The sequence below is a fragment of the Eurosta solidaginis genome, chromosome 5 (assembly GCF_040869045.1).
Source record: "Eurosta solidaginis isolate ZX-2024a chromosome 5, ASM4086904v1, whole genome shotgun sequence".
Taxonomy (NCBI): domain Eukaryota; kingdom Metazoa; phylum Arthropoda; class Insecta; order Diptera; family Tephritidae; genus Eurosta; species Eurosta solidaginis.
In genome coordinates, this window is record NC_090323.1 from 82,396,730 (window position 1) to 82,410,353 (window position 13,624).

The window sequence follows — 13,624 nt, forward strand, 5'->3', positions numbered from 1 at the left end:
GCAGTTATCAATGTCCGTTTTGTAATTCATTCGTATGTTAGTCGGTGTGTTTAAAATATGAAGTACTTCTAAAGTCAATCTCTTATTATAACGTTTCTCTTCCTGAAGAATTGTTGTTTGGTTAAAGTTCGGAGAGTGGTTTTTCGTCGTACAGTGTGTCATAAGTGCTGTTTTTTGGTGAGTTGCTTCGTGGCAATGTTTAAAATCTGATTTATGTTGGGCTAGTCGAGTTTTTAATTTAGCTTTGGTTGTGCCCACATATATATTATTGTATGTTTCCATGTCATTTCCATTACATGGTATTTTATATATCACATTGCTTCTATCCGCCTGAGGTACCTTAGATTTTGTTCCGTTGAATAAATTTTTTAATGTGTTAATTGGCTTGTGCGCTATTCTAACTTTTTCTTTATTATAACAATTCGAGTTTGCTAAGCGCTCTGATAAATTTGGTACATAACATAATGACTTGAAAATTTCAGGTTTTTGTGATTCCCGTTGACTAGCTTGTGATGTACATCTTTTAATTAGGGTATTTGTAATATTTTCAGGAAAATCTTGACTTTTTAATAATACTTTTGCTTCTTCTTTGATCTCTTCGTGGTAAGCGTCATCTGATATATTTAGCATACGTCGTACACAGCCCATTGCTGTATTTATTATCATCGTCTTTGGGTGTTTCGAATGAAAGTTAATGATTCGTCCTGTAGATGTGGGTTTCTTATACCACTTTAACTTCAATTGGTTGCCTCGTCGAATAATAATTGAGTCAAGATATGGCAATTTTCCGTCGTCTTCGAGTTCCGTTGTGAACTTTATATGTTTGTTATAGGAATTTAATGCGTCAAGTGTGTTTTGTACCTCATCTTCATTTATTATGGCGAATAGGTCGTCCACGTACTTCGTGACTAATCTTGGTACTCTTGTTAACTTTTTCATTGTATTCTCCAACAACTCTTCCATCACGATATCTGCAATCACTGGTGAGGTCGGTGATCCCATTGGCAACCCTTTCAGCTGGGTGTAAATTTTATCATTAAATTTGAAATATCGATTATCTTCGATGCAAAATTTTAACATTTCTATAAACATTTTCTTTGGTAGTTTCGTATGCTTCTCTATTGTCGTCCATTTTCTTATTATGATGTCAAGTGCTAGTTGGGTTGGTATACTGGGAAACAGGGAAATTACGTCAAATGATATTAGTCTTTCATCGTCATAGATATACGAGTTGTTTATTTTTTCTTTGAAGTCTAGTGTATTTTTTATGTTATAACTCGAGTTTACCGTGACGTTTTTTAAGATATCCGCTATATATTTGCACAGGTTGTGTGCTGGAGATCCGACGGCGGAACATATCGGCCTGAGTGGGGTTCCCTGCTTATGTGTTTTTGGGAGTCCATAAATCCGTGGAGGTAGTGCCGTGGTTGTGGTGAGTTTATTTTTCTCGACTTTTGTGATTACATTCATTCTGTACATTTTATCCACTATGTTATTATTTTTGCTTTGAAGCCTCGCTGTTGGGTCCTGTCTCTGAATTCTGTACATTGTCAAGTCTTTTAATATATCATTCATTTTGTTTTCATAGTCATTTACATTCATTGCCACTGTTTGGTTTCCCTTGTCCGATGATAAAACACGAATATTTTTATTTTTGCTCAGAAAAAAGTAAAAGTAAAAGTAAAAGTTAAAGTGAAAGTTAAAGTTAAAGTTAAAGTTAAAGTAAAAGTTAAAGTTAAAGTTAAGGTTAAAGTTAAAGTAAAAGTTAAAGTAAAACTTAAAGCTAAAGTTAAAGTAAAAGTAAAAGTAAAAGTAAAAGTAAAAGTAAAAGTAAAAGTAAAAGTAAAAGTAAAAGTAAAAGTAAAAGTAAAAGTAAAAGTAAAAGTAAAAGTAAAAGTTAAAGTTAAAGTTAAAGTTAAGGTTAAAGTTAAAGTTAATGTTAAAGTTAAAGTGAATGTTAAAGTTAAAGTGAAAGTTAAGGTTAAAGTTAAAGTTAAGGTTAAAGTTAAAGTTAAAGTAAAAGTTAAAGTTAAAGTTAAAGTTTAAGTAAAAGTTAAAGTGAAAGTTAAAGTGAAAGTTAAAGTGGAAGTTAAAGTGAATGTTAAAGTTAAAGCTAAAGTTAAGGTTAAAGTTAAGGTTAAAGTTAAAGTTAAGGTTAAAGTTAAAGTGAATGTTAAAGTGAAAGTTAAAGTTAAGGTTAGGGTTAAAGTTAAGGTCAAAGTTAAAGTTAAAGCTAAAGTGAAAGTTAAAGTTAAAGTGAAAGTTAAAGTTAAAGTTAAGGTTAAAGTTAAAGTTAATGTTAAAGTTAAAGTGAATGTTAAAGTTAAAGTGAAAGTTAAGGTTAAAGTTAAAGTTAAGGTTAAAGTTAAAGTTAAAGTAAAAGTAAAAGTTAAAGTTAAAATTAAAGTTAAAGTTAAGGTAAAAGTTAAAGTTAAAGTTAAGGTTAAAGTTAAAGTTAAAGTGAATGTTAAAGTTAAAGTGATGAAAGTTAAAGTTAAAGTTAAGGTTAAAGTTAAAGTTAAAGTGGAAGTTAAAGTTAAAGTGAATATTAAAGTTAAAGTGAAAGTTAAAGTTAAAGTTAAAAATAAAGTTAAAGTTAAAGTTAAAGTGAAAGTTAAGGTTAAAGTTAAAGTTAATGTTAAAGTTAAAGTGAATGTTAAAGTTAAAGTGAAAGTTAAGGTTAAAGTTAAAGTTAAGGTTAAAGTTAAAGTTAAAGTAAAAGTAAAAGTTAAAGTTAAAATTAAAGTTAAAGTTAAGGTAAAAGTTAAAGTTAAAGTTAAGGTTAAAGTTAAAGTTAAAGTGAATGTTAAAGTTAAAGTGATGAAAGTTAAAGTTAAAGTTAAGGTTAAAGTTAAAGTTAAAGTGGAAGTTAAAGTTAAAGTGAATATTAAAGTTAAAGTGAAAGTTAAAGTTAAAGTTAAAAATAAAGTAAAAGTTAAAGTTAAAGTTAAAGTTAAGGTTAAAGTTAAAGTTAATGTTAAAGTTAAAGTGAATGTTAAAGTTAAAGTGAAAGTTAAGGTTAAAGTTAAAGTTAAGGTTAAAGTTAAAGTTAAAGTAAAAGTTAAAGTTAAAGTTAAAGTTTAAGTAAAAGTTAAAGTGAAAGTTAAAGTGAAAGTTAAAGTGGAAGTTAAAGTGAATGTTAAAGTTAAAGCTAAAGTTAAGGTTAAAGTTAAGGTTAAAGTTAAAGTTAAGGTTAAAGTTAAAGTGAATGTTAAAGTGAAAGTTAAAGTTAAGGTTAGGGTTAAAGTTAAGGTCAAAGTTAAAGTTAAAGCTAAAGTGAAAGTTAAAGTTAAAGTGAAAGTTAAAGTTAAAGTTAAGGTTAAAGTTAAAGTTAATGTTAAAGTTAAAGTGAATGTTAAAGTTAAAGTGAAAGTTAAGGTTAAAGTTAAAGTTAAGGTTAAAGTTAAAGTTAAAGTAAAAGTAAAAGTTAAAGCTAAATTAAAGTTAAAGTTAAGGTAAAAGTTAAAGTTAAAGTTAAGGTTAAAGTTAAAGTTAAAGTGAATGTTAAAGTTAAAGTGATGAAAGTTAAAGTTAAAGTTAAGGTTAAAGTTAAAGTTAAAGTGGAAGTTAAAGTTAAAGTGAATATTAAAGTTAAAGTGAAAGTTAAAGTTAAAGTTAAAAATAAAGTTAAAGTTAAAGTTAAAGTGAAAGTTAAAAATAAAGTTAAAGTTAAAGCGAATTTTAAAGTTAAAGTGAAAGTTAAAGTTAAAAATAAAGTTAAAGTGAAAGTTAAAGTTAAAGTTTAAGTAAAAGTTAAAGTGAAAGTTAAAGTTAAAGTGAAAGTTAAAGTGGAAGTTAAAGTGAATGTTAAAGTTAAAGTTAAAGTAAAAGTAAAAGTTAAAACTAAAGTTAAGGTTACAGTTAAAGTAAAAGTTAAAATTAAAGTTAAATTTAAAGTAAAACTTAAAGCTAAAGTTAAAGTAAAAGTAAAAGTAAAAGTTAAAGTTAAAGTGAAAGTTAAAGTTAAAGTTAAGGTTAAAGTTAAAGTTAATGTTAAAGTTAAAGTGAATGTTAAAGTTAAAGTGAAAGTTAAGGTTTTTTTTTTTTTTTTTTTTTTTTTTTTTTTTTTTTTGTGTTTCGTGGAAGGAGGAAATGCTTTATGCACTGACCGGGATATTTAAGCCTCACTGCGAGACTCTCCGAGTGTAGGACTCCCTTCTTCCATGAAGGCCTACCCACTAAAACCTAACCTCCCACGGCCCGCGCAAATCCCCGTACCTGGGACCGCGTTTAGCATTACTTCGGGTACGGGTGCGCGCTACGTGAGCTCTATGGCTACTCTCACGCTAATGGGCTAGGCATCCGTCTTCTCGTTTACTGGTAAGTATATGCCTCACATATGTGCTGACCGTATCCCATCTGTCTCTTCGACAGGTCATGTTATTAATGACACTGCCCGGGGATAGGTCGCCAAGTACCTCTTCTACCCTCCTTCGCTGATGGGAGAAGTGCCTGCATTCGAAGAAGGTGTGGCGTACATCGTCTATTTCCCCACAGTACAGACAGCTCGGGCTATCAACCTTACCCATTCTGTGTAGGTATTTGCGGAAGTAACCATGTCCCGTTAGAAACTGGGTCAGGTAAAAGTCTACCTCTCCGTGCGGTCGCTTCAACCATGGATCAAGTTCAGGGATGAAAGTTAAAGTCAAAGTTAAAAATAAAGTTAAAGTTAAAGTGAATGTTAAAGTTAAAGTGAAAGTTAAAGTTAAAAATAAAGTTAAAGTGAAAGTTAAAGTTAAAGTTAAAAATATTGAATATTGAAATAAATATTGCGCACGTTAGCGATGTTAATGTTAGGTGCTCATTTGTTGGAGATATTTGTGTGTGCTTATGCAAACTTAGAACTTGTCATGGTAGCAATTTACATTTCTCCGAATCCAAAATTGGACGAGGTAGAGCATTTTATTCATCGCACTTTACTGGAGTACTCTGAAAAAGAGGCAAAAATACTTGGAACAAATGGTAATAAATTTCCACTTATCTTGGCCGGCGATTTCAACATCAATTTCGCTGATAAAAAATCAGAGCGGTTGACAAGTTTTCTTTTTGAAAAATTCAATTTGAAAATAAATAATGATCCAAAAGAATCCACAACAAAATATGGGACCACCATTGACGCGGTATTTTCAAGATATTTAGAGGATATCAAGTCTCAAACGTATGTTTCCTATTTCAGTTACCATAAACCTATAATTTCAATTATAAATATTCCTGAATAACCTATGTATGTACATATCTTGTAAGATTGTTTTTTTTTCGAACCTTCAATCATTTATCCTGTAAGATAATAATAAAAATTTTGTAACCAATATTAACTTCTCATTTATTCAATAAAAGTAAAAAATTTGTTTTCTTATCGGTCACCACGCTTAAAAAGTATAACTTGAATTAATATCAAAGATAAAACTTGAATTAATATCAAAGAAAACAAAATGTTGCATAAATATTATAATTGCACGAGTTGATAATATGCAATAGCTTTACCGCGGCAGTCCCCGAGTGCCACACGTCCTTTTTGTGTAAAAATACTACACCAGGTTGCAAATACAATGATACTAGACCATTTGCACAAAATCCTGAACTGCCCTAATAATATTATTAATGAACACTATAGTAAATTTATTTACTGACAAAAACCATTTAAAGAAAAATATTTATACATAATTACATTCTTATCAATAAAATATATTGTTTATGTACATATAAAACGGCTTTGATTAAAAAAAACGTAGAGCAAAATTATAGTAATACATACCTTTGTAATATTAAATATTTTTAGAGTGTCTTGAGGCGGAAAAAATTTTTACTTTCAACAATCCTGGGTTCACTTCAGTCCACCTGTGTAAAAAAAGTTCATATGAAAAATAAACATATCGGACCCTACTCCAAAAATCACCACTCAATAAAATTGTATATCCATTTTTTGGCATTAATCGATTCATAAAAGCGCCACGGAATAATTCATAACCTTTTTAATTTATGGTAATAAAACTTAGGACCTATTATCAAGCTTAGTTTTGTAAAAATTTAGTTATTTGTGTGCTATCAAGAATTGATTTTGAGTTGTGATTTTTTTGGTTTTGGGTGATATTTATTAAATGATTTAAAATCTGCCGCAACCAAAATTTTCATTCTCAGCACGCTCGCTGAAAAATGTATGTACATATACAGGAAAAAAATTCCAATAGAAATGAATTTCGAACCTCCCTAATCAAGTGAGAAAATTTTCTAACAAAATTAGGGAGGCTCGAAATTCATTTCAGACCTATGGTCCCATATTACTCAGTATGACCCATAGATTCAGAAACTGGATGTGCCTTTTCAACAATAAATTTGACCCACCCTAAGCTACTTACATAGCTCAAAGGATATTGGGAAATTTTTTTCCACTTATGGCTAGCAGGGAACTTTTGCTCTTAGCTGATGACTACATATGTGTATGTGAAATAATATATTCGCTTCGAGTTGCTGATTATGTGTGTGGAATACTCTTGTGGTTGATTGCTTTACATGTGTTGCTGCTTGCTTTTTATACTCAGCTGAGCAGAGCTCACAGAGTATATTAACTTTGTTCGCATAACGGTAATCCGTAACGGCATAAACTAATCGAGATAGATATAGACTTCTATATATCAAAATGATCTGGGCGAAAAAAGAAATTCATTTAGTCATGTCCGTCCGTCCGTCCGTCCGTAAACAAGATAACTTGAGTAAATTTTCAGGTATCTTGATAAAATTTGGTAAGTAGGTTCCTGGGCATCCATCTCAGATCGCTATTTAAAATGAACAAAATCGGACGATAACCACGCCCACTTTTTCGATATCGAAAATTTCGAAAAACCGAAAAAGTGCGATAATTCATTACCAAAGACGGCTAAAGCGCTGAAACTTGGGAGGTGGGTTGACATTATGACACAATAGAAAATTGGTAAAATTTTGGACAATAGGCGTGGCACCGTCCACTTTTAAAAGAAGGTAATTTCAAAGTTTTGCAAGCTGTAATTTGGCAGTCGTTGAGGATATCATGATGAAATTTGGCAGGACGTTACTCCTATTACTATATGTGTGCTAAGGAAAAATTAGCAAAATCGGATTAGGAACACGCGCCCACTTTTAAAAAAAATTTTTTTTAAAAGTCAAATTTTAACAAAAAATTGAATACCTTTACAGTATATAAGGTAAATTATGTCAACATTCAACTCCAGTAATGATATGGTGCAACAAAATACAAAACTAAAAGAAAATTTCAAAATGGGCGTGGCTCCGCCCTTTTTCATTTAATTCGTCAAGAATACTTTTAATGCCATTAATCGGCCAAAAATTTACCAATCCTTTTGAAATTTGGTAGGGTCATAGACTTTATGACGTTAACTGTTTTCTGTGAAAATTGCGAAATCGGTTGAAGCCACGCCCAGTTTTTATACACAGTCGTCTGCCTGTCCTTCCGCTCGGCCGTTAACACGATAACTTGAGCAAAAATCGACATATCTTTACTAAACTTACTTCGCGTACTTATCTGTACTCACTTTATCTTGGTATAAAAAATGGCCGTAATCCGACTATGACCACGCCCTCTTTTCGATATCGAAAATTACGAAAAATGAAAAAATTCCATAATTCTAAACCGAATATGAAAAAACAGATGAAACATGGTAATTGGATTGGTTTATTGACGCAAAATATAACTTTAGAAAAAACTTTGTCAAATGGGTGTGACACATACCATATTAAGTAGAAGAAAATGACCAAAGTTCTGCAGGGCGAAATCAAAAGCCCTTGGAATCTTGGCAGGAATACTGTTCCTGGTATTACATATATAAATAAATTAGCGGTACCCGACAGATGATGTTCTGGGTCACCCTGGTCCACATTTTAGTTGATATCTCGAAAACGCCTTCACATATACAACTAAGGGCCACTCCCTTTTAAAACCCTCATTAATACCTTTGATTTGATACCCATATCGTACAAACACATTCTAGAGTAACCTCTGGTCCACCCTTATGGCGATGTCTCAAAAAGGCGTCCACCTATAGAACTAAGATCCGCTACGTTTTAAATAATCATTAACACATTTCATTTGATACCCATATCGTACAAACGCATTCTAGAGTAACCCCTGGTTCACCTTTATGGCGATATCTCGAAAAGGCGTCCACCTATAGAACTAAGGCCCACCCCCTTTTAAAATACTCATTAACACCTTTCATTTGATACCCATATCGTACAAACAAATTCTAGAGTCACCCCTGGTCCACCTTTATGGCGGTATCTCGAAAAGACGTCCACCTATAGAACTAAGGCCCACTCCCTTTTAAAATACTCATTAACACCTTTCATTTGATACCCATATCGTACAAAGAAATTCTACAGTCACCCCTGGTCCACCTTTATGGCGATATCTCGAAAAGGCGTCCACCCATAGAACTAAGGCCCACTCCCTTTTAAAATACTCATTAAGACCTTTCGTTTGATACCCATATTGTACATACGCGTTCTAGAGTCACCCCTGGTCCACCTTTATCGCGATATCTCGAAAAGGCGTCCACCCATAGAACTAAGGCCCACTCCCCTTTAAAATACTCTTTAATACCTTCCATTTGAAACCCATGTCATACAAACACATTCCAGGGTTACCCTAGGTTAATATTGCTAAATGGTGATTTTCCCTTATTTTGTCTCCAAAGCTCTCAGCTGAGTATGTAATGTTCGGTTAAACCCGAAGTTAGCTCTCCTTACTTGTTTTTTTGTTGTTGTGATTATTTGCTTTGATGTTATCATCGTAGTGATTCTAATATTCGCCACATTATTATGATTGAGATCCAACTACTCTGTAAAAGATCAAAGTTGTACCAAATAAATTTCTCAGATTTTAACTTATATTGGAGTGTTTCATATTACACCCTTGGAGCTGTACAGTTATTTTAAACAGATATTTACTTTTAATTATGTTCCGTATTGATTCTCATGGAACTCATTGCCTTTTGGATGTTAAAAACAGTTTTCGCGGATTACTCGGATAATCTATAGAGCATGTATGGCAAATAGGTTTACTCGTAGCGGGCTTGGCTGGTTTTTTCTTCACCTCTAATACCGTATTTTGTTGTGTATTTATTGAAGCAAACTTAAATCTCGCATATACCCAATCACTTATCCAATGCAGTTCATTAATCTCTCAATGGAGTTCCAAAGATTTTTTTATGTAAACTTCTCAAATTGGTGAAGTTTCTTTTAATTTTTTTTTTATCAGTATCAAAGGTACTTCAAGTTTTAGGTCTAGTCAAGTATACAAGAATTACGTTGTTAGAATTTCGAATACACCTTAAAATCTGAAGTTAAGGACCATACGCATACATATATTTATATATACAAAAATGAATGCCATTTTTCGTTATGATTTTATAACTCAAGAACGGGCTCACCTATCCAAACTAAATTTTTAGGCTTTGTTCTGACTATTCAGTAGATGGTTTGTGTTTTGAAATTTTAAGAATCGGATACCAGGGTCTCGATATAGGCCAAAACGTGGACCCGGGTAACCCTAGGATGTGTTTGTACAATATGGGTATCAAATGGAAGCTGTTGATGGATGTTCTGTAATGACATCAGAAATTAAGTGAGCTGTGCAGGAACTTATTAAAATATGTACCAATGCTAATCATTGTCCGTGTTTCAACCATTGTCTTAATATCTCGCTTGCGAAAACGTCGAAAGTTCTTCAAACAAAGGATTGTATTGCGTTGATAAAAAAAATTATCAGTTTTCCAAATCAGTCTCCGAAACGTACAATAGTTTTCAAAAAACATCTGCAGGAATCATTAAATGAACTATGTGAAACGCGCTGGTCTGAAAAACATGATGGTATAATGCAGTTTGAAGAAAACATCACAAAAATTGTTGCTTCGTTTCAAGAAATTTCTACTTGGCAAGATTCAACAAGTTTTGAGGGCCGTTCTATGTTGAAATCTATTTGCGAGACAGAGTTCGTGATTTCAATGATTTTTTTGAGCAATGTACTTTTTGTTACACGACCACTAAGCTTACTTTTGCAAACACCGTTACTAGATTTGAATCAAGCTTCTGAACATTGAGTGACACTTTGCGAACATTAAAAAACCATATAGACTTGAAACAGAAAGTCGTTTTTCGGGGCTTTACAAAAAAGTAGTCGCTTTAGCAGATGAGTTGAAGTTTGATATTTTCCTCCCACGAATTGCTAAAAAGCAAATACATCGAGCGAATTACACTTCATCAGACGCTGAAGAGTATTATCGAAAAGCAATTTTTATACCTCTTCTTGATCATATCATTCTTGATTTACAAGGCAGATTACCTGAAGATACATTGCAAGTTTTTAACCTTAATTTGCTACTCCCATCGCGAATCATCAAAGATAATACACTGCAAAAAAAGAATTTGTCTAAAGAGCTTGTCCAAGATCTTGGTAAAGGATACGCATCTCTTATTGGAGGAAATAAAATTAATCTAGGTGGAGAGTACAAGATGTGGTCAGAACGCTGGTTTGATAAGCAACACAAAAAATTAATTCCACTATCAGCTGAAAAAGTTTTAAATGATTGCAATGAATATGCGTTTCCATCAATAAATGCTCTTATCAAAATTCTGGCCACGCTTCCAGCTAGCAGTGCTTGTGCTGAAAGGAGTTTTTCCACACTTCGCCGGTTGAAAACGTGGTTACGGTCCACAATGTCCGAGAACAGACTCACTGGTCTTGCACTTTTAAATACCCATTTCGATATTGAGATTGATATTGATCATATAATTGAAAGATATTTAAAAAAGGGAAGCATAGAGTTAAATTTACTGTGTGAATATGAACTATGCAGAAGATAAAAATGATGTCAAAAAATTGGATGTACTATTGTTAATTTGAATAACTAAATGAAACCAAATATGTGTATGAAATTATTAAACGGTATAAAAAAAAAATACTAGTAAATTTACCCCTAAAAAATAACGGTCTGCTATACGTTTCCCTTGATGTTTTGTCTTGCATTTTCACGTTTAAAGTATCTTGATGTAAACTTTGTTCAAAACACATCAGCTATTGGGAGAAACAATTACTGACGGAAATCGCCCCCCCTCAAAAAGCAGCCTGGATCCGCCACTGGTTTGAACGAAGCGTGGAATAATATTCCACATCAAACACTTCTAAAACTCATCGAAAGAATGCCGAAGCGCTGCAGTGATCAAAGCAAAAGGTGGTAATTTTCAAGAAAATCGCTTAAAGTAACATACTCACTGTTTTCTTATAAATTCTCATGGAACTTTCAGTAAAATTTATTAAAAATGTCTTCGGATCATAGAACTACATTGAATGTACAAAACTACTGCGAATATGTGAAAAATATTTTAATAAATTATACGATGAACTGACAAAAACAACTTTTTTCATCTTGTTCTAATACTTTCCTACTGTACTGTATATTAGATTATTTAAGGAGAATTTGTGGTCAATTCTGGTTCAACGAGGTCAGGTTTTTTTCAAAGATTTTATATGAAAATAGAATAAAAAGGCAGTGCAAGTTAGTGTTGGGCAAAGTGGTGATTCTACAATCAATGTGACATGAACCGTCGCATCTCCATTTATCTTCATAAAAGCAAACGATTATGTCTAATTACACAGGCCAACAAAATTTAAAATAAGTAAAAACCTAGAAATGAACTAGGTTCGCTAAATCTGAATATCGATTACGATTTTACTTGAACTAGTCGATATAATTCATTTTAACTCAAATGTTTAGTTAAATTAATAATCATAGTTTTATTTCGAATATGCATGCTAAGCCCGCCTACATGCAGTTATTAATTGTGAAGAAATTTGGTATGCAGAAAATATTGTAAACCTAATACAGTTTGAAGAACAATGTCTGAAATCGCAAAGGGAGCCTTCCTAAAACTTAAACTACATTTGTATGAGTTAATCGGGGATTGCCCGTATTGGTTTAAATGTATGAAAACATTTATTTGAAACAATTTTTAATTTTATAATTTATTTAATAATTTGGGAAAAATTTCAAACAACGTGACATCAGGACGGACAAGGCGACAGCTGTTTCGATTATACCTTGTAAATCTCTTCAAAGCCTTTTCTCTCGGGAGTGGGATTTGAACCCGCCCTCCTACGATAGTTGGAAGTGTTACAAACGCATTCAGCCACGTCATGCCTTAGTTGTTGTAAAAGTTTTTCCCAATTGCCTTCTCTGCATATTTAATCTTTTACACACTGCATACTTCGTATGTAATTATGTGTTAAAGTTATGCTTGGTGATAAGGCGGTTTTCAAAGAAACTTGGTATTGTTGCTGTTTTTTGTTCTTTGTATGAGTTAATCGGGGATTGCCCGTATTGCTTTAAATGTATGAAAACATTTTTTTGGAGCAATTTTTAATTTTATAATTTATTTAATAATTTGGGAAAAATTTAAACAACGTGACATCAGGACGGACAAGGCGACAGCGGTTTCGATTATACCTTGTAAATCTCTTCAAAGCCTTTTCTTCCGGAAGTGGGATTTGAACCCGCACTCCTACGATAGTTGAAAGTGTTACAAACGCATTCAGCCACGTCATGCCTTAGTTGTTGTAAAAGTTTTTCCCAATTGCCTTCTCTGCGTATTTAATATTTTACACACTGCATATGTATGCATCGTATGTAATTATGTTATGTATGTTTCTTTGAAAACCGCCTTACCACCAAGCATAACTTTAACTCATACAAATAGAAAAAAATGGTTAATTCGTTGTACTTCTATAAATATAACAAAAAACAGCTATGTAGCCTGACTTCCTGATTCATGGCACTTCAATTTAATAATCGTGAGTAAAAAACAAACCTTTCTTCCATGGAGGATGGGAGGATTCCCTCCGGGCCCGGGGTTTCTCAGGGGGCCCGCGATTTAGAGGTACTAAGACATTTTTTTTTTAATTCAGGAGAGTCTTTAGTTGTTCCATGTGCAAATTTTAAGCCGAATTTCAAAAGCAACGAATATTGATAATGATTTTTTGCCCTGGCCCGAGGAGACAATGAAAACATCAAACAAAAATGTGTTTCTCAGGGGGCCCGCGATTTAGAGGTACTAAGACATTTTTTTTAATTCAGGAGAGAATTTAGTTGTTCCATGTAAAAATTTTAAACCGAATTTCAAAAGCAACGAATATTGATAATGATTTTTTGCCCGGTCCCGAGGAGACAATAAAAACAACAAACAAAAATTTGTTTCTCAGGGGGCCGCGATTTAGAGGTACTAAGACTTTTTTTTTTTAATTCAGGAGTCTTTACTTGTTCCATGTACAAATTTTAAGCCGAATTTCAAAAGCAACGAAAATTGATAATGATTTTTTGCCTGGGCCCGAGGAGACAATGAAAACATCAAACAAAAATGCGCTTCTCAGGGGGCCCGCGATTTAGAGGTACTAAGACATTTTTTTTAATTCAGGAGAGCCTTAAGTAGTTCCATGTGCAAATTCTAAGCCGAATTTCAAAAGCAACGAATATTGATAATGATTTTTTGCCCGGGCCCGAGGAGACAATAAAAACATCAAACAAAAATGTATGTTTACATGAATCCGAAATCGTAAAGTTTTCGTGGTACACTGATGAAG

The 13,624-nt window shown here is 32.7% G+C and overlaps 1 protein-coding gene across 9 annotated transcripts in view; it reads right to left on the reverse strand.

The window, feature by feature from the left end:
* The window catches only part of LOC137252096 (uncharacterized), a 450,569-nt gene that overhangs the window by 334,182 nt on the left and 102,763 nt on the right, over positions 1-13,624 (reverse strand). For 6 of the 9 annotated variants that reach the window (XM_067787321.1, XM_067787324.1, XM_067787325.1 and 3 more), the window contains exon 5: positions 5,756-5,838. In XM_067787321.1, the coding sequence (XP_067643422.1) occupies positions 5,766-5,838 (73 nt within the window). In that variant the 3' untranslated portion in view covers positions 5,756-5,765. The other 3 variants (XM_067787323.1, XM_067787328.1, XM_067787319.1) reach the window with 3 other exon arrangements.